Source organism: Coregonus lavaretus (genome assembly GCF_964263955.1).
Source record: "Coregonus lavaretus genome assembly, chromosome: 21".
NCBI classification, from domain to species: Eukaryota; Metazoa; Chordata; class Actinopteri; order Salmoniformes; family Salmonidae; genus Coregonus; species Coregonus lavaretus.
In genome coordinates, this window is record NC_140008.1 from 22,229,358 (window position 1) to 22,250,335 (window position 20,978).

Below are 20,978 nucleotides of genomic sequence, written 5' to 3' on the forward strand. Positions count from 1 at the left end.
ACCCCCCTCTCCATCGTCAGCATTCAAAACTTTGGCTTAATATTACCACTCACCAACAACAACGCTCAAGACACCCAGCATCTTTACACATTCAGTTAAGAGCAAACAATCCAGTCGTGATGCACATTTTCAAGGTCCTTGAATTTGTGAATCACTTTAGATGATGAAAAAGCACAGTACAGTTTCATATGTCAACTCCCCCGGTTCCCCCCAGCCAGTCCCCATGCTGTCTGTTTGTACTAAGCTCAGGGAGCCTGCCAGCCCTGTGGATCAGAGCTGCCCTCCCCTGCTGTATAGCCATTCCAACACATGACCTGTCTGGTAAAACAGATGGATCCAACATTTAACCACTCAAGAGAGAATGGCACCTAGTGTACTCTGGGATTTAGCATGCTTCTAAATGTGGTCCTCTGTAGCTCAATTGGTAGAGCATGGTGCTTGTAACGCCAGGGTAGTGGGTTCGATCCCCGGGACCACCCATACGTAAAAATGTATGCGCACATGACTAAGTCGCTTTGGATAAAAGTGTCTGCTAAATGGCATATTATTATTATTATTCTACTGTCAATAACAGCAAAGCTATAGCAATGCAATATGACACCTTGCCTATTTTCTCTTAAGGGCTGAGACGCCAGGCCATGTAGCTGTCCAAACAGCTAGAGGGAGGGACCAGTTATAAAGCTTTGCTTTCCTAACAACTAGCTACTCCACTGCACCACAAAATATAGGGAAGGTGCAATTTCTCACATTTTAAAAGTTGTCTGTAAAAAGAACAGTGGACTGAGATCCATCCGTGTCCAAACCAGGATATATTTCCAGTTGAACTTCCAGTGTTCCCAACTTCCCACTGAACCCTAGTCTACGTCTTTAAAAAAAAACACTGAAATAGTGGGGCCAATTCAAAGCACATAAAAAGAACTGTCAAAACATGGAAAATAGAAACAATGGGACAAGAGAGCAGCAGACAGAAGATTAGCGCAACATTTTAAAGAACTAGCTATCATACAGCTCTACTATCATACAGCTCTACTATCATACAGCTCTACTATCATACAGCTCTACTATCATACAGCTCTACTATCTGGTTCATACAAAAACACATCCTTGTTTTACATATTAGTTTGATGCCTAAAGCCCATTCCAATGCCTGGGGAGTGGCAGGTTGGAGGGAATAGGCTAACCCTGGGGAATATAAAGCACTGTGTGCAAGAGGCATAGCTTACTAAGGACCACTCTTCACACTTATTCAGTTCATACAAATAAACCAGAACTCAGACCTATCAGGATCATTTAAAGGTGCATTGATTATTATTGTTCTATGTCTTTTTTTTCCTAAATAGCCAAAATAAGTTGAGCAAATCGGTTTTGCAAACAAATCCATTTCTTTAGAAATTGAGAATCTGTCACAAGAGATTTAAAGTGCATTCATTGATTGATTTGATAATACGGCCCATCCTTAAAATAGGGGAAACTTAACCCTTCCCTTATTTTCCTGGTCGATTTAACCCAGGACAGTTTGAAATCACTAAAATACTATTTTACGTAATTTTTACACCATGACCCTTCATCTACTTTCCTAAGTATGGGTCTCAAACTTGTTAAACGCGTAATAAAAAAAGAAATAATAATAATAATTAGACCCGGTACCGGAATATTGACATCAACGATGTTCTGGGTCAATTGGACCCGGAATTTGACCTTAGTCTATATAACTTTTGAACAGTTTGTCCTAGCTGATTTTTGCAACCATGCTGATCACATATAATTATGATGTCCCTATGATGCTTAGAAGCTGAGCAACACTTATCTGAAGTTAATTTGACCATGACGTTGACCTTTGTGCTAGAGACAAATGGTCTTCTGTGCAGTAAAGATCTATCCATGATGATCACAAGGATATACGTATGTTCTCCCTGTGATGTTCAGAGGCTGAGGGACAGTGATCTGATGTCATAAATGTTATAAAATGTAATTTAGATTTACGACTTTGGTACAGTAATCAAACATTTGGCTCTAAATTTTGAACAGTTGAGTCTATCAACAAAGGGATAAAAGCATACGAAAGAGGACATTCTTAGCTACCGGAAAATAAATACATTATGGGAGGTTAAAGTCATATTTGTGATCTTGATGTACTTACTGTATGGGTCAAATTAACCCGGGAACAAACGGTGTAGGCCAAATCGAACATAAGGGAAGGGTTAAGATATGTCAGAGGCTGACATGGCCATATTGACATCACATTGTGGTTTGCCTTGTTTCTTTTTCATAGAGATTACCTAAGTGAGGGACACTTCTTTTCTTTGAGTTTAGATGCTCCTGATCTACATTTGGATACAATATCAAGCTTAAAGCCAACAATGATTATGAAATTAACAAACATAAAAATTACCGCCAGGTAACAAAGGAATTACAATGTCAATCCAAAAAAAAGTTTAAAAAGAGTTTAGCATGGTAATGTGTAAGTCGGACTAAAAACGGAAAAGTCCATGATTTGTGAAAAGAGACTAGTTATATACACTAAAATATCCCCACATATGGTAGCTTAACAAAAGGTTGATCGAACCGTAAGAAATACAAAGAAAAACCATAGACACAAAGAAAAACCATACACACAAACACAAATACATAGACAGTGAGGAGACAAAAAGGCTTGACAGGCAGACCTGCAGGTGATTCACAGTTAGCCACATGGTCACAGTTGAGAATTCAATCTGCAGCATTTAGTTCCAGGTTGCAGACAGCCAGTCAAACCGTTTGGGGAAAAAACATTTGAAAAGTTCTGATGGCATGTCATTGAGAGTTGTCACTATATAGCATTTCATTCCTAGTGGTGTGCCTCAAAGAAAAGGGCTGTGAGAGAGCAGGAATCCTGCTTTATCCAGGCCCACAGGGATCTAGCCTAACACTGACCGCTGCAGACAGCTTTACCCACAGCCAAACAAACACAGTACCTGGCAACCTTTCACATTCAGACACCAAAGTGCAGTTTAAAGATATCAGCTTTACTTTAAATAAAAATCATAGCTTACTAAATAACTGGAGGACACAGTCCCCAATGATTTCCATAACCGTAAGGCCTTTCTGGGCTTAAAATCTTGTACCACAACTCCAAAACAGTCGAACGATCTGCAGGAGAGCTTGAATAAAGACACTACCACAACAATCACATTTATGTAAACTCAAATCTAAAAGTTGGATCTCTCAAGTAGGGTATATACTGTAAATCATTATACAGAAAACAACATATCTTCTCAAGAACGTTACACGTCTGATGTGGACAAGCACCGCAGACAAACAATGATAAACCTCTCTTTACAAAACTGTTAATATTCATTGGTGCTCTATACTATGGAAATCCAAATGGCATATTTCCATGGACGATAAGGAGTCCTCAAACCTTGCCTCCAAACTAGACGAGCACACAGCAATCATCTCTAGGGCAACGGAATATCTGCTCAATGTGGCATCTATCAATGAAGACATGTATATCGGAGAGACCCCGTTGAAGAAGTGTGTATTAACATCCTCTCCACGTCACTGTAAGTACCAATAGCACACAGAGACCTCAACACTAAGGCCTTCAGCATGGCTAACCTCTCAACCACCACACACTAGCATGATTATTCCAGAATATCTTCTTACTATCAGAAGAGTAATTTTTCAAGGGAAATCACTAAGAATATTAGGACACAATGTCATGTTCTGACACAGAACATTTTGTTTGAGCGCCACTGCATTCTCTCACAACCAGTTTGATTTTAGAATCTCTCACACCAGTTCATACGACACACCAAAACGTTTAACCACTCCCTGCATTGATTGGCAGGTAAAGCTGTCTTCCAGCTAATGGATTTAGGGCCTTGAGCGCCTACTGACAATCTCTAGTGCTGGCCTGGCACACATGAACCTACCCACCCTCTTCTGTTTCAGCAGTCCAAGAAAAGAGAATGAGCTCTTGTATGGTGACAACTTTTCATCACTACATGCCATCGTATGTGAAATTCTCCATCTTGACGGTTTGTCTAATAAGCAGCTTCGATTCCCGCCTCTCCTCGTTCTTGATGGATTTGTTGATATCCATAATTTTTTCACAGATGTATTTGTTCACTTTGGACAATCTTTGTGTGATCTCTGCGCCGTCTGCCGTTTCTTGAGACACTCTGTCATACAGACACTCTGCAAAAAAGGGAAATAAATAAAAGTGTGTATTATTCATCAAATCACAAGAGATATTCCAAACTTTGTGAGTTGCAAACCGTGCCTAAAACATCTGACCAACAGGCCTACACAGTTTTACCTCTGACTATTTTGAGCTTGCTTGGGGAGAGGGGGGGCTTGGGAAGGGCATCTTTCTTCTTTTTGGTGGCCACGCCAGTGACACTCCTGTTCTTGAGGGTCTCAGTGCCCCAGATCATGACGGCAAGGTTCTTGGTGAACTTGGAGTCTCCCTGTGTCCGCTGCAGCTGGTGCCACTTCTCTTCCTGCACCCAGATACCCCCACCCAGGTGCACCTGCAGGAACACAGCACAGCTATGTAGCGAAGTTCACCTACACTCAGACCTGAGGCCACACTATAACCTATAGCAGCAAAGCCCATCCTACAACCATTCAGCCCAAATAAGAAATCAAAGAGCCATGTTTCAGCAGCTGCATAAATAAGTAAGGGGCAATGGTTTCCAGCCTGGATGACTGAGTATTTATAATGGCATAGAACCACAGAATGGCACATTGCGTAAGTCTGCACCAAACAACGCTACAAGCGGATTGACAGGCCTGCCCTGAGTTATAGGTGAGCTAATGCTGAGAGCGCCATGTGTGCCACCCTGCCTTTATCACTGAGAAGTTGAGAAGTCTTTAGGCTGGCATCCAAAGGCTTTTCCCTTTGCAGCTAATGTGCTTTAGGCCCATGGCCAGCAGACAAGCTTTCCACTGCTCTTAACTTAGAGGAACCCTTTCTCTATTTTCTTTCTAGGACTACCTGTCAGTCACTTCAATTCCTCTGGTAGAAATCATTAATAGCAGGCAATGTGTGAGAGTTCTAATTTGCTTTTGTTCTTCACGCTTGAACTGAGAGGCTCTCTGCTTGTAACACAAATTCCCCCGTCATGTGAAGCAGGCAGAATTAGCCCTGCAACCACTAACAGGGCAATAAACAGTGCTGATGCCGAAGCTATAATAAGGACAATCATCTCAGCCTTGTTTACCCTCAAGGAGAGGAGAAGGCTAATGCAATGCAAGTACATGTGTAAAGGAAAATGTATTGCTTCCTCCCCATCAAAGCGACCACAGCGAGGAAGACAGGGGGGGAGACCGGGGGTGGTGAGACTCACCTTGCCATCATTAAAAGTGTAGACTGTTCTTGGGGAGGGGGAGTGGCTGGAGCTGGTATTGGCCTCTTCTCTGCACACTTCCTGTGGCTCAATGATGGGCTCCACCACCTCCGCTTTGATTGTCTGAGTGCCATTGTCATGCATAGGCTCTGTATAAGGTGCAAAAACAAAAGTAATGTTGAGATGCATATCTCTAGGCATATTGTGTAGTCTCTCAGGAACAACAAGCCTACAGCACTAACAGTCTTTGACTCAACCACAACAGCATGTGGTCAGGGAGTTCTAGTCTTAGCTTTGGACCAGTGCATGCAGCAAGGCTTCACTGTGCATCGAGACAGCGGTACTATTTTAGCCCAGTAAGCTGGCTTGGTGGCTGGCCACACTAAGCTCTAATGTAGCTGATGAGTTTTAATATCGGTCAGCGCACTGCATTCCTGATCCCAAAGCACCCTGGCCAGTCTAATCTTTAGCCTGTCCATTAGACTGCCTGGCCCCCATATCACACACCAGGGGCACCAATGCAGAACATGTGCAGATGGCCATGGGACTGGCTTAAAGGGAAAATCCACAAAAAAACTATATTTTTGTATTTAGTTGAGCATTGAGTGAACAAGCACTTCACACTCAATATTTACGCAATATAGGAAGGTTACCTACAAACCCAATAATTCAAAATCCAGACAACTCTAAATGTGGGCGACACTAGTCTAGTAAAACAGTTTTTTCTTAACCTGAACAGATGTGAATGGGAGGCTGCAGTGAGAGGTGACTGGAGAGTGTGTGTCTCTCACCGCTGCCCAGCCTCATGAGGAGCACGTCCTGCAGCCTCCTGTTGAAGTCACGTAGCTCCTTCACTTCTGTCAGCAGGCTGCCATACTCCTTCAGCTTCTTGGCCTGCTGGACCAGCTGCCTGCGGGTTCTCTCCAGCTCCTGTTGTAGCCTCCTCACCTCTTCCTCCTGCTGCCTGTAGCTGTGGACCAGCTCCTCATATAGAACCCGCGGTACCAACGCCTCCTCAGGCACAGAGTCCCCCTCCTCTTCCTCCTCCTCTTCTTCTTCCTCCTCCTCCTCAGCCAGCCTGTCCTCCTCCAGGTCTTCCTCTTCCTCCATGCAGGAACCCACAGCGTTCCTCTCCAGGCGGGCCACCACCGCTGCCAGGCTCTTGGAGGAGTTGGCAGTGGGACGCCCATGGTCCTGTGTCTGGGCCTGTGGAATCAAAAAGGGACTTTATGCAGTTTATCGTTATTTAAAGCACAAGGGATATCAATGTGATAATGATGTGGACACTGCATAATCATTTCATGTGATAAGAGTGATCTGGTGTGTGTCATAACTGTCATAATTTCACTCAAATAAAAACACTTACTGTACGTTATGAATGTGTGACTATATATTTATTTTGAAATGTTGAGTAGATGTCAAAAACCCACATACAGTGGCTTCGGAAAGTTTTCAGACCCCTTGGCTTTTCCCACATTTTGTTACATTACAGCCTTATTCTAAAATTGATGAAATTGTTTTTTCCCCCCTTCAATCTACAGACAATACCCCATAATGACAAAGCAAAAAACTGGTTTAGAAATGTTTGCTAATTTATTAAAAATAAAAAACTGAAATATTCAATTTATGTAACTATTCAGACCCTTCACTCAGCACTTTGTTGAAGCGCCTTTGGCAGCGATTACAGCGTCAAGTCTTCTTGGGTATGACACTACAAGCTTGGCACACCTGTATTTGGGGAGTTTCTCCCATTCTTCTCTGCAGATCCTCTCAAGCTCTGTAAGGTTGGATGGGGAGCATTGCTGCACAGCTATTTTCAGGTCTCTCCAGAGATGTTCGATCGGGTTCAAGTCTGGGCTTTGGCTGGGCCAGTCAAGGACATTCAGAGACTTGTCTCGAAGCCACTCCTGCATTGTCTTGGCTGTGTGCTTAGGGTCGTTGTCCTGTTGGAAGGTGAACCTTCGCCCCAGTCTGAGGTCCTGAGCGCTCAGGAGCAGGTTTTCATCAAGGTTCTCTCTGTACTTTGCTCCGTTCATCTTTGCCTCGATCCTGACTAGTCTCCCATCCCTGCCGCTGAAAAACATCCCCAGAGCATGATGCTACCATGCTTCACCGTAGGGATGGTGCCAGGTTTCCTCCAGACGTGACACTTGGCATTCAGGCCAAAGAGTTGAATCTTGGTTTCATCAGACCAGAGAATCTTGTTTCTCATGGTCCGAGAGTCTTTAGGTGCCTTTTGGCAAACTCCACGCGGGCTGTCATGTGCCTTTTACTGAGGAGTGGCTTCTGTCTGGCCACTCCACCATAATGGCCTGATTGGTGGAGTGGTGCAGAGATGGGAGAACCTTCCAGAAGGACAAGCATCTCCACAGAGGAACTTTAGAACTCTGTCAGAGTGACCATCGGGTTCATGGTCACCTCCCTGACCAAGGCCCTTCTCCCCCGATTTCTCAGTTTGGCGGGACGGCCAGCTCTAGGAAGGCTCTTGTTGGTTCCAAACTTCTTTCATTTAAGAATGATGGAGGCCACGGTGTTCTTGTGGACCTTCAATGCAGCAGACATTTTTTGGTACCCTTCCCCAGATCTGTGCCTCGACACAATCCTGTCTCGGAGCTCTGCGGACAATTCCTTCGACCTCATGGCTTGGTTTTTGCTGACATGCACTGTCAACTGTGGGACCTTATATAGACAGGTGTGTGCCTTTCCAAATCATGTCCAATCAATTGAATGTACCACAGGTGTACTCCAATCAAGTTGTAGAAACATCTCAAGGATGATCAATGGAAACAGGATGCACCTGAGCTCAATTTCGAGTCTCATAGCAAAAGGACTGAATACTTATGTAAATTAGGTATTTCATATATATATATATATATATATATATCTCTCACACACACCCGTTCAAAAGTTTGGGGTCACTTAGAAATGTCCTTGTTTTCGAAAGAAAAGCAATTATTTTGTCCATTAAAATAACATCAAATTGATCACAAATACAGTGTAGACATTGTTAATGTTGTAAATGGCTATTGTAGCTGGAAACGGCTGATTTTTTATGGAATATCTACATACAGTGGGGAGAACAAGTATTTGATACACTGCCGATTTTGCAGGTTTTCCTACTTACAAACCATGTAGAGGTCTGTCATTTTTATCATAGGTACACTTCAACTGTGAGAGACGGAATCTAAAACAAAAATCCAGAAAATCACATTGTATGATTTTTAAGTAATTAATTTGCATTTTATTGCATGACGTAAGTATTTGATACATCAGAAAAGCAGAACTTAATATTTGGTACAGAAACCTTTGTTTGCAATTACAGAGATCATACGTTTCCTGTAGGTCTTGACCAGGTTTGCACACACTGCAGCAGGGATTTTGGCCCACTCCTCCATACAGACCTTCTCCAGATCCTTCAGGTTTCGGGGCTGTCGCTGGGCAATACGGACTTTCAGCTCCCTCCAAAGATTTTCTATTGGGTTCAGGTCTGGAGACTGGCTAGGCCACTCCAGGACCTTGAGAAGCTTCTTACAGAGCCACTCCTTAGTTGCCCTGGCTATGTGTTTCGGGTCGTTGTCATGCTGGAAGACCCAGCCACGACCCATCTTCAATGCTCTTACTGAGGGAAGGAGGTTGTTGGCCAAGATCTCGCGATACATGGCCCCATCCATCCTCCCCTCAATACAGTGCAGTCGTCCTGTCCCCTTTGCAGAAAAGCATACCCAAAGAATTATGTTTCCAACTCCATGCTTCACGGTTGGGACGGTGTTCTTGGGGTTGTACTCATCCTTCTTCTTCCTCCAAACATGGCGAGTGGAGTTTAGACCAAAAAGCTATATTTTTGTCTCATCAGACCACATGACCTTCTCCCATTCCTCCTCTGGATCATCCAGATGGTCATTGGCAAACTTCAGACGGGCCTGGACATGCGCTGGCTTGAGCAGGGGGACCTTGCGTGTGCTGCAGGATTTTAATCCATGACGGCGTAGTGTGTTACTAATGGTTTTCTTTGAGACTGTGGTCCCAGCTCTCTTCAGGTCATTGACCAGGTCCTGCCGTGTAGTTCTGGGCTGATCCCTCACCTTCCTCATGATCATTGATGCCCCACGAGGTGAGATCTTGCATGGAGCCCCAGACCGAGGGTGATTGACCATCATCTTGAACTTCTTCCATTTTCTAATAATTGCGCCAACAGTTGTTGCCTTCTCACCAAGCTGCTTGCCTATTGTCCTGTAGCCCATTCCAGCCTTGTGCAGGTCTACAATTTTATCCCTGATGTCCTTACACAGCTCTCTGGTCTTGGCCATTGTGGAGAGGTTGGAGTCTGTTTGATTGAGTGTGTGGACAGGTGTCTTTTATACAGGTAACGAGTTCAAACAGGTGCTGTTAATACAGGTAATAAGTGGAGAACAGGAGGGCTTCTTAAAGAAAAACTAACAGGTCTGTGAGAGCCGGAATTCTTACTGGTTGGTAGGTGATCAAATACTTATGTCATGCAATAAAATGCAAATGAATTACTTAAAAATCATACAATGTGATTTTCTGGATTTTTGTTTTAGATTCCGTCTCTCACAGTTGAAGTGTACCTATTATAAAAATGACAGACCTCTACATGCTTTGTAAGTAGGAAAACCTGCAAAATCGGCAGTGTATCAAATACTTGTTCTCCCCACTGTATGTCCATTATCAGCAACCATCAGTCCTGTGTTCCAATGGCACGTTGTGTTTGCTAATCCAAGTTTATCATTTTAAAAGGCTAATTGATCATTAGAAAACCCTTTTGCAATTAATTTAGCACAGCTGAAAACTGTTGTGCTGATTAAAGAAGCAATAACACTGGCCTTCTTGAGACTAGTTGAGTAGCTGGAGCATCAGGCCAGGTCGCAGTTGTAAATGAGAACTTGTTCTCAACTGGCTTACCTGGTTAAATATAAAAAAATTAACAATTTTTAAAAAAAATCAGCAATTGTGGGTTCGATTACAGGCTCAAAATGGCCAGAAACAAATAAATGGCTATTGTAGCTGCACAAAGTTAAAACATTAACAATGTCTACACTGTATTTCTGTTTGATGTTATTTTAATGAACAAAAAATTGCTTTTCTTTCAAAAACAAGGACATTTCTAAGTGACCCCAAACTTTTGAACGGTAATGTACAGTCATGGTCAAAACTTGAGAATGACACAAGTATTGGTCTTCACAAAGTTGGCTGCTTCCGTGTTATGATATATTTTTGTCAGATGTTACTATGGTATACTGAAGTATAATTACAAGCATTCCATAAGTGTCAAAGGCGTTTATTGACAATTACACTAAGTTTATGCAAAGAGTCAATATTTTTCAAGACCTCTGCAATCCACCGCGGCATGCTGTCAATTAACTTCTGGGCCACATCCTGACTGATGGCAGCCTATTCTTGCATAATCAATGCTTGGAGTTTGTCAGAATTTGTGGGTTTTTGTTTGTCCACCCGCCTCTTGAGGATCGACCACAAGTTCTCAAATGGGATTAAGGTCTGGGAGTTTCCTGGCCATGGACCCAAAATGTCGATGTTTTGTTCCCCGAGCCACTTAGTTATCACTTTTGCCTTATGGCAAGGTGCTCCATCATGCTGGAAAAGGCATTGGTCGTCACCAAACTGTTCTTGGATGGTTGGGAGAAGTTGCTCTCTGAGGATGTGTTGGTACCATTCTTTATTCATGGCTGTGTACTTAGGCAAAATTGTGAGTGAGCCCACTCCCTTGGCTGAGAAGCAACCCCACACATGAATAGTCTCAGGATGCTTTACTGTTGGCATGACACAGGACTGATGGTAGTGCTCACCTTGTCTTCTCCGGACAAGGTGTTTTCCGGATGCCCCAAACAATCGGAAAGGGGATTCATCAGAGAAAATTACTTTACCCCAGTCCTCAGCAGTCCAATCCCTGTACCTTTTGCAGAATATCAGTCTGGCCCTGATGTTTTTCCTAGAGAGAAGTGGCTTCTTTGCTGCCCTTCTTGACACCAGGCCATCCTCCAAAAGTCTTTGCCTCACTGTGCGTGCTGATGCACTCACAACTGCCTGCTGCCATTCCTGAGAAAGCTCTGCACTGGTGGTGCCCTGATCCCGCAGCTGAATCAACTTTAGGAGACGGTCCTGGCGCTTGCTGGACTTTCTTGGGCGCCCTGACGCCTTCTTCACAACAATTGAACCTCTCTCCTTGATGTTCTTGATGATCCGATAAATTGTTGATTTAGGTGGAATCTTACTAGCAGCAATATCCTTGCCTGTGAAGCCCTTTTTGTGCAAAGCAATGATGACGGCACATGTTTCCTTGTAGGTAACCATGGTTAACAGAGGAAGAACAATGATTTCAAGCACCACCCTCCTTTTAAAGCTTCCAGTCTGTTATTCTAACTCAATCAGCATGACAGAGTGATCTCCAGCCTTGTCCTCTTCAACACTCTCACCTGTGTTAACGAGAGAATCACTGACATGATGTCAGCTGGTCCTTTTGTGGCAGGGCTGAAATGCAGTGGAAATGTTTTTTGGGGATTAAGTTCATTTTCATGGCAAAGAGGGACTTTGCAATTCATTGCAATTCATCTGATCACTCTTCATAACATTCTGGAGTATTTGCAAATTGCCATCATCAAAACTGAGGCAGCAGACTTTGTGAAAATTAGTATTTGTGTCATTTTCAAAACTTTTGACCACGACTGTATATACACACACACACACACACACACACACGTGGAAGCATTTCTAAAAAACTGTTTTCACTTTGTCATTATGGGGTATTGTGTGTAGATAGCTGAGAAAAATGTTTTATTTAATCAATTTTAGAATAAGGCTGTAACGTAACAAAATGTGGAAAAAGTCTAGGGGTCTGAATAATTTCAAAGGCACTGTATATCCATAGCTGTGGGGGCCTTTGCTTGACAAAATTATACGGATGGGCTAAAATCACTGGGAACTGGGAAGAGTGTAGTCGTGAGGTTCTTGGATGAGCAGCTCAGAGGATTTGCAGCTGTCCAGAGTGCTACATTTGTGTTAATCCAGCATATGGTAAAAAAATATATAAATAATAATATCGCAGGGGGATTTTTACGAAACGTCCAAAACTCATGGTAACAGTTAGTTCAATTATCAAAAGACAAATTACAATCAGTATTCTTTATATTCATCATGAACCGCATTATATTGGTTAAGAGGTTGAATCACACACCATCATATTCACAGAGCACCAAATCACAGAAATGCTCTAACAGTTTGAAAACTATGACTTCTAGTTGACTAGCTACCTTGCTCAGTTGCACTTACCTTTTTACGTCTCAGTGGCAGTCGTTCCTCCCCAAAGTGGTTCTCAACTGAATTTCCCATATTCCTTGTCGACATTTTCATCTTTTTCTGCATTATACTATGTTCAAACTCATCAATGTTATCTGCAAAAAGAGCTAAGTGTTAGCAAACATTTGATATATAAACTCGAGACAGAAAAAGTCTGGAGGGAATTTTCCAGGAGTGTTATAGCAAATATGAACCATAAAACCATTCTTCATCCATGCATCTCAATCTTGCCTGAATTTCACCCATCCTTAGTAAACAAGTTGTATGTAGTTTTTGTTTTCTAGCCAACTAGCTAATATAGTTTGCTATCCAGTGTGAACCGAGAATGGTTAGCTAGCTACAGTACGACAATCTCAAACAACAACAACAACAACAACAACCCTAGCTAATGCACTCAACTGACATCATTAGCCAGGGACTGTTCAGACACGAGGATTAGTAATCTAGCTAAATACCCTATCTGTTACACGATGCATGTGTGAATGCGTGCACAAAACGTTACACTCAAATATGTGTCTGGGAAACGTTATTGATAGCTATAATAACCGGTGTGATCGATACATATTGCTAGCTAACTTGTATGCAGCTGGCTTGACGTTGTCCGAGCTAACTAGCAAATGTCGACTGACAGTGACAGTCATCACATCATGTAGCTAGCTAGCTATCATATCAACATCCATATTGGGGTGTATTGCAACCTAAAGTAACGTATACAATGTTAGTAAACAATCTGGATGTGTGAGTGGCTGGCTAAACTAACGCGTTAGCTGGCTGGCTGGCTAGCTAGCTCACCTTAGCTAGCAAGCTAACGTTAATGTCACATAGTTAGTTAGGTAACGTTAGATATATTAGTTAGCTAAAAACACTGTCAGCAAGAAAGCTACCTATGCAAATATGGGATGACAGCAAATGCCGCCCTGAAAAATAACCGTCTTTAAACTAGGTAACGTTAGCAATAGCATCGTGGCGAGAACATTGTTGTCAGCTTGATAACTAACGTTAGCTAACTAGCAAACTTAATGTGTTTGACAGCAGACCGAAAGGCTTGTTTTCTTATTCTCTAGGATCTGTCTAGTCTACATTTGTCAAACAATTGAACTATTTAAATGCATAAACAGTCAAACTAAGAGAGCATGAAGATAACATACCTGCAAGGGCAAGAATATGTGCTTTGCACGGCTGGCCTGTACCATTCCCTTCTGTTCTGAGAACCAGATACACCTTCTGATTATCAAAATCTGTTTTGTGCAGAGGTCTAAAATCTTTCACATTTGAAGCGGATAAAGCGTAACACATATCGTCTTCCAAGAACCTCACAAAAGCATACATTATTTCTCTTTGGTCTTGCACTTTGGATATGGTTGACAGTTTTCCCTCTATAAGTATAATATATATATATATATATATATATATATATATATATATATATATATATATAACACAAATGGGAATTGGGAAGGGCTTCTATTCTGCACTCTGCTACTCTGGCCTGGTCCACATCATTTCAGGAAATTAGCTGGGCGCTCCATCACAAGACCTTGCTAATGGAGACAAGAACGAGCTTCTTATATTTTTCTTTATCAAAATTCAATTGAAAATAAATTAATGAAATCATTGAAATAATATATCTATTGACTGACAGATACAGTACATAAGATAACAGGCCACACTACCTACACATCTACCCTACATAATATCCTAAAGTAAAGACAATGGCAGGAATTCAATCAAACCTGCATCTCAGAAGCCTGACACTTTTTTTTGTGTTTTTGTTTTTGCGCCATAAAGTTTTTAATTATTTGGAAGTATATTTTTTGTGGCACAGAAAATGTGATTGATTTAAAAACCACCCCTTAACTGTAACTCAAAAGGAGCTGAACGATAGCACCTTGTTGGTGATTGTGACTGTCAGTGATAAAGCACACATTTATGTCATCACTCATCAGAGGTTTAATCTAGAGGAATCTTTATTTTGGTGTTTGTACATACAGAAATTATAGTTTGAAATACAGTAAAAGTCAACTACCTCAACTACTGAGGATATTCAAGAAACATGGTCCCTGGTGAGCTGACTACAATATTTCAGCTTTTTGTCCTGCTGTTTCTTTCCAGATACTTCCAGTTAGAAGACAAAAAAAACATCATTATTGTAATCAATAAATTCACCTATTACTTTCATTCTGCCTCTGTAGGTCCCATTGAGTCCTCAACCCCCTGGAATGAAACCAAAAGAAGAGAAGAAGGCCACAGAGATGATTATCTGGTCTAATCTCTGATTCCATTTGTCTGTGGGCGTACAAGTGTGTCTCAGTCAATGTGTTGCCTGGTGTACCTTTTCATCTTTCCCTTGTTTTACACTAGGATGACAAAGGTCATCTGACAGACAGGGAACTGTTTGCTATTGTAAAATAGTCCAGTTGTTACACAATGGGATTGATTTCTTTACTTGTACTTTAATAGAGAGTAGCATAGTCGATAAATGGCACTAACAATCTTTTTCTGCTTCACCTGTCGTAATTGAAAAGTAACTCATGCAGAACTTGGATGCTGTTCTCGTCTGTAATTTCATTACATTTTTTGATTCAGATCAGACATCAAGGCATAGGTTGCTGTTATTTTAGTGTGAATTTTCCTTCGTTGAGGGTTGTGAGAGGTATGGTGGTCCAGTGGAGATTTTCTCAGACAGAGAATGAGGACGGGTGTCTGGATGGCTATTTCAATTGTTGTTATAGAACTTGATCTCCTATTCCAATATGGTAACTGCTTTTATCCCCGGGGGTTGTGCAAAGTATTGCAACGCTAATATTCATAGGAAAATGTGTTGTGTGTCAGTACGTCAATCACTGCCAGCAGCATACCACCCTGCATCCCATACCACCCTGCTGGCTTGCCTCTGAAGCTAAGCAGGGTTGGTCCTGGTCGGTCCCTGGATGAGAGACCAGATGCTGCTGGAAGTGGTGTAGGAGGCACTTTCCTCTGGTCTAAAAATATAGCCCAATGCCCCACGGCAGTGATTGGGGACATTGCTCTGTGTAGGGTGCTGTCTTATGGATGGGATATTAAACGTGTGTCCTGACTTTCTGTGGTCACTAAAGATCCCATGGCACTTATCGTAAGAGTAGGGGTGTTAACCCTGGTGTCCTGGCTAAAATCCCAATCTGGCCCTCATACCATCATGGCCACCTAATCATCCCCAGCTTCCAATTGGCTCATTCATCCCCCCCTCCTCTCCCCAGGTGTCACGATCATCAGGGAGAGACCAATGCGCAGCGTGTTGAACGAACATGGTATTTATTATCTTCAGTGATAACATACACAACCATCAACAAAACAATAAACGACTCGTAACGTCCAACGGTAATAATGACCAACTGGAAACAAAAACCCACAAACACAAAGGGAAAACAGACAGTTTAAATATGGCTCCCAATCAGAGACAACCAGCCAACAGCTGACACTCGTTGCCTCTGATTGGGAGTCACTCAGGCAAACATAGAATACAACAAACTAGAATGAACACCACAGAATGAACACACCCTGGCTCAACATATAGAGTCCCAGAGCCAGGGTGTGACAGTACCCCCCCCTAAAGGCGCGGACTGCGACCGCGCCTCAACTAAAACAAAACAGGGGAGGGCTGGGCGGGCATACCTCCTCGGCGGCGGTTCTGGCTCCGGCCTTGACCACCACCCTCCAATCAACCCCCCATAGCGCCCCTGGTCCAGTCTGGCCCCGCTGGCTGGAGCTGAACTTGACTTAGCAGGAGCGGTTAGCTTCAGCTCCATAGTGGAGCAGTTGACCGGTACCTTCCCAGGCACCGGTGGCCCAGGCACGGGTTGTGCTGGACTGACCACGCGCACCCCTGGCTTGGTGCGTGGAGGAGGAACAGGCCTTACCAGGCTGACGACGCGCACCCCTGGCTTGGTGCGTGGAGGAGGAAAGGGCCTTACCAGGCTGACGACTCGCACCCCTGGCTTAGTGCGTGGAGGAGGAACGGGCCTTACCAGGCTGACGACTCGCACCCCTGGCTTGGTGCGTGGAGGAGGAACGGGCCTTACCAGGCTGACGTCTCGCACCCCTGGCTTAGTGCGAGTGGCAGGAACAGGCCGGGCCGGGCTGGCGACGCGCACCGTAGACTTGGTGCGAGTGGCAGGAACAGGCCGGGCCGGGCTGACGATGCGCACCATAGGCTTGGTGCGTGGAGCAGGGACAGGCCGGGCCGGGCTGGCGACGCGCACCGTAGACTTGGTGCGAGTGGCAGGAACAGGCCGGGCCGGGCTGACGACGCACACCGTAGGCTTGGTGCGTGGAGCAGGGACAGGCCGGACTGGGCTGGCGACGCACACCGTAGGCTTGGTGCGTGGAGCAGGGACAGGCCGGACTGGGCTGGCGACGCACACCGTAGGCTTGGTGCGTAGAGCAGGGACAGGCCGGACTGGGCTGGCGACGCACACCGTAGGCTTGGTGCGTGGAGCAGGGACAGGCCGGACTGGGCTGGCGACGCACACCGTAGGCTTGGTGCGTGGAGCAGGGACAGGCCGGACTGGGCTGGCGACGCATACCGTAGGCTTGGTGCAAGGAGCAGGGACAGGCCGGACCGGGCTGGCGACGCGCACCGTACACTTGGTGCGAGGGGCCGGAACAGGCCGGACCGTACTGGGGACACACACCACTGGCTCTACCTCGGGATCTGGAACGGGCCGGACCGGACTGGTAACACACCCCAGTACCTCTCGCCGTGCCTCTACACCTTCCTTCCCTGCTTTGACCAGTGGCCCCCGTAACCTGGTGGCCTTCTGAATCCGCCCCTTTTCTGCCTCCGTCAGCCCCGTCGTCCATGCCGTGTGCCCCCCCCCTAAAAAATTTCTGGGGTTGCCTCTCGCCTGTCCGACGTTGACACTGCTGACGCCGCTGCTCCTCTTTCGCCAGGGCCTCTCCCGGCGCTTCCTCCCATGTCCAGTCCAAGTTCTGCCCCGGGACACGCTGCTTGGTCCTTACTTGGTGGGTTCTTCTGTCACGATCGTCAGGGAGAGACCAATGCGCAGCGTGTTGAACGAACATGGTATTTATTATCTTCAGTGATAACATACACAACCATCAACAAAACAATAAACGACTCGTAACGTCCAACGGTAACAATGACCAACTGGAAACAAAAACCCACAAACACAAAGGGAAAACAGACAGTTTAAATATGGCTCCCAATCAGAGACAACCAGCCAACAGCTGACACTCGTTGCCTCTGATTGGGAGTCACTCAGGCAAACATAGAATACAACAAACTAGAATGAACACCACAGAATGAACACACCCTGGCTCAACATATAGAGTCCCAGAGCCAGGGTGTGACACCAGGTTGTTGCTGTAAATGAGAATGTGTTCTCAGTCAATTTACCGGAATAAATAAAATACTCAACAATTCTCTGAAATGCTGAAATAGTAAGACAAAGGGCACTTTAATAAACAAGACCAGTGAGCCTCACTGGTAGACAAGAGATTTCAGCAGTTTCTCATCTCCAATGAAGGATTACTGTTAATCTAATCTCTACTGTTTAATGGCTAGGTCCTCAAGCCCATGTCTGGCACAATAAGACCGCTCAATTCCAGGAGCTGTTGTCTTGAAGTGTCTCAGGCTTAAGACTGAACTTCCCCTGTCCTACCTCAAGCTACCTGACCCCAGCATGTAGCATAATGGATCTGCTCACTAATTCTATATACTGTGGAATGAGAATAGATATACTTAAAACCATTAAAACTACAAACCAAATGTAAAAATGACATTACACAAGAAACAATTAAGTTTCCTCACCCTTAAATACATAAAAGCAGCATTTTAAATACACTTTTATAGCACAGTTAGAAGGTAATACAATGAGGACAAACACTATTAAAGGAGTACTCAGGCCACATAAAGGGTACATATTGGGAACAGTTGGCACTGTAGACTTTAGTCAGTGCAGAGTCAGACATCATGTCCTGCCAATTAGCTCCTCGCTGCCTTCCTCATTTATCTTTATTGGTGATACATTACCCTGTATTAAAAATAGACATGGGATAATAGCAGTAATGATGTTGATGATGGAATTAGACTGCTGAGACGGACGTCATCTCGTTGTGACTGGAATTCAAATTGGCTTCGCATTATGATCACAGCAGGTCTTTAGTGCCTCCATGCCTGTGTGTTGGACGGGGCTTTCAAGTGGACGTGGGATTTTGGTGGAAACGCTGTGACGCTAGTTATGTATTAGCATTAGCGCGCAGCCAATCAAAACAAAGTACCTGTGCCAATCTGTGCGATGGACAGACGCAAGCACAGGTGTGTCTGATGGCTGGCTGGGCTGATGGCAGCAGGATGGCATGCAGAACGCTACAGCCTTGGCCAGGCATATGAGAGTACAGCAGGGACATCAGGATCATTTGGAGATCTATTAGAAGTATGCCTTAAGATCGTGAGTTTAAGGGAAACACTCACAGGAAATGAGGGTATGGGAGTAAATCCAAGACGGCCTTTTTAAAAAACTTGGAAGAGTATTTTTCAAGTGAATATTTACATAAACATAATGGGGGGGAGGGGGTTCCATTTTGAATTGCGTCTTAAAAGTGTTCCTTTGTTTTGCCTCTTAATTAGCATTTCATGAATAACTAAGTGACCCTGAAGTAGTCAGACAGACTTCCAAACTGACAGCAAGAGCACGAACAAACTTCATTAAATATTTAGAGAGGTATCATCGCTCCCCCCACCATCCTACAGTGTATTCTCACTGATACACCAGAGGACATTGATATTTTCTTAAAATAACAAATGACTGCCACAGATATAGTGATCATATTTCAGTGCCGGTCAATTCAGCTCATTTGGGCCACTCTCCCCCCTGGGTATTTTGTATTGATTGGCGACGGTCATGGGGCTATTCTGCACTCTCTAAATATGAATTCTCAAAGCTGTATTAGTATGGACAGATAGACTATAAAGAATTGACGCTACAGTCACTTAACTGAAAGTTATTGGCAATTTGTTGCATATACACTACATGACCAAACGTATGTGGACACCTGCTCATCGAACATCTCATTCCAAAATCATAAGCATTAATATGGAGTTGGTCCCCCCTTTTCTGCTATAACAGCCTTGAATCTTCTGGGAAGGCTTTCCACTAGATGTTGGAACATTGCTGCGGGAACTTGCTTCCATTCAGCCACAAGAGCATTACTGAGGTCGGGCACTGATGTTGGGCGATTAGGCCTGGCTCGCAGTTGGCGTTCCAATTCATCCCAAAGGTGTTAGATGGGATTGAGGTCAGGGCTCTGTGCAGGACAGTCAAGTTATTCCACACCGATCTCAACAAACCATTTCTGTATGGACCTCGCTTTGTGAACGGGGGCATTGTCATACTGAAACAAGAAAGGTCCTTCCCTAAACTGTTGCCCCAAAGTTAGAAGCACAGAATCGTCTAGAATGTCATTGTATGCTGTAGCGTTAAGATTTCCCTTCACTGGAACTAAGGGGCCTAGCCCGATCCATGAAAAACAGCCCCAGACCATTATTCCTCCTCCACCAACTGCATTCGGGCAGGTAGCGTTCTCCTGGCATCCGCCAAACCCAGATTCGTCCGTTGGACTGCCAGATGGTGAAGCGTGATTCATCACTCCAGAGAATGCGTTTCCACTGCTCCAGAGTCCAATGGCGGCGAGCTTTACACCACTCCAGCCGACGCTTGGCATTGCGCATGGTGATCTTAGGCTTGTGTGCGACTGCTCGGCCATGGAAGCCCTTAACCCATTTCATGAAGCTCCCGACGAACAGTTCTTGTGCTGACATTGCTTCCAGAGGCAGTTTGGAACTCGGTAGTGATTGTTGCAACCGAGGACAGACGATTTTTACGTGCTACGTGCTTCAGCACTTGACGGTCCCGTTCTGTGAACTTGTGTGGCCTACCACTTTGCGGCTGCACCGTTGTTGCTCCTAGACGTTTCCACTTCACAATAACAGCACTTACAGTTGACCGGGGCAGCTCTAGCAGGGTAGAAATTTGACGAACTGACTTGTTGGAAAGGTGGCATACTATGACGGTGCCATTTTTAAAGTCACTGAGCTCATCAGTAAGGCCATTCTACTGGCAATGTTTGTCTATGGAGATTGCATGGCTGTGTGCTCGATTTTATACACCTGTCAGCAACGTGTGTAGCTAAAATGACCGAATCCACTAATTTGAAGGGGTGTCCACATACGTTTGTATATATAGTGTATCATTAATATTTCAAATATTTTCACTGAGGTAAACATGTCAATATGACAAACAGTGGACAGCAAATGTC

At 44.2% G+C, this 20,978-nt stretch overlaps 2 protein-coding genes across 3 annotated transcripts in view; both read right to left on the reverse strand.

Annotated features, from left to right (window-relative positions):
- Positions 1-20,978, reverse strand: part of agbl4 (AGBL carboxypeptidase 4) — a gene marked incomplete at both ends in the record, with an annotated part of 483,778 nt that overhangs the window by 96,221 nt on the left and 366,579 nt on the right. The gene's annotated exons all lie outside the window — the stretch shown is intronic.
- bend5 (BEN domain containing 5) lies at positions 1,650-13,991 on the reverse strand (the record flags this gene model as incomplete). Of its 2 annotated transcripts, none has more annotated exons than XM_084185786.1 (6): positions 1,650-4,179; positions 4,301-4,514; positions 5,334-5,482; positions 6,125-6,539; positions 12,636-12,757; positions 13,811-13,991. In XM_084185786.1, 6 exons carry the CDS (start codon positions 13,989-13,991, stop codon positions 3,983-3,985), a joined length of 1,278 nt encoding a protein of 425 aa, XP_084041912.1. In that variant the 3' UTR covers positions 1,650-3,982. The 2 variants fall into 2 exon arrangements, with proteins under 2 accessions (XP_084041912.1, XP_084041911.1); XM_084185785.1 differs by having other exon boundaries at positions 6,065-6,539.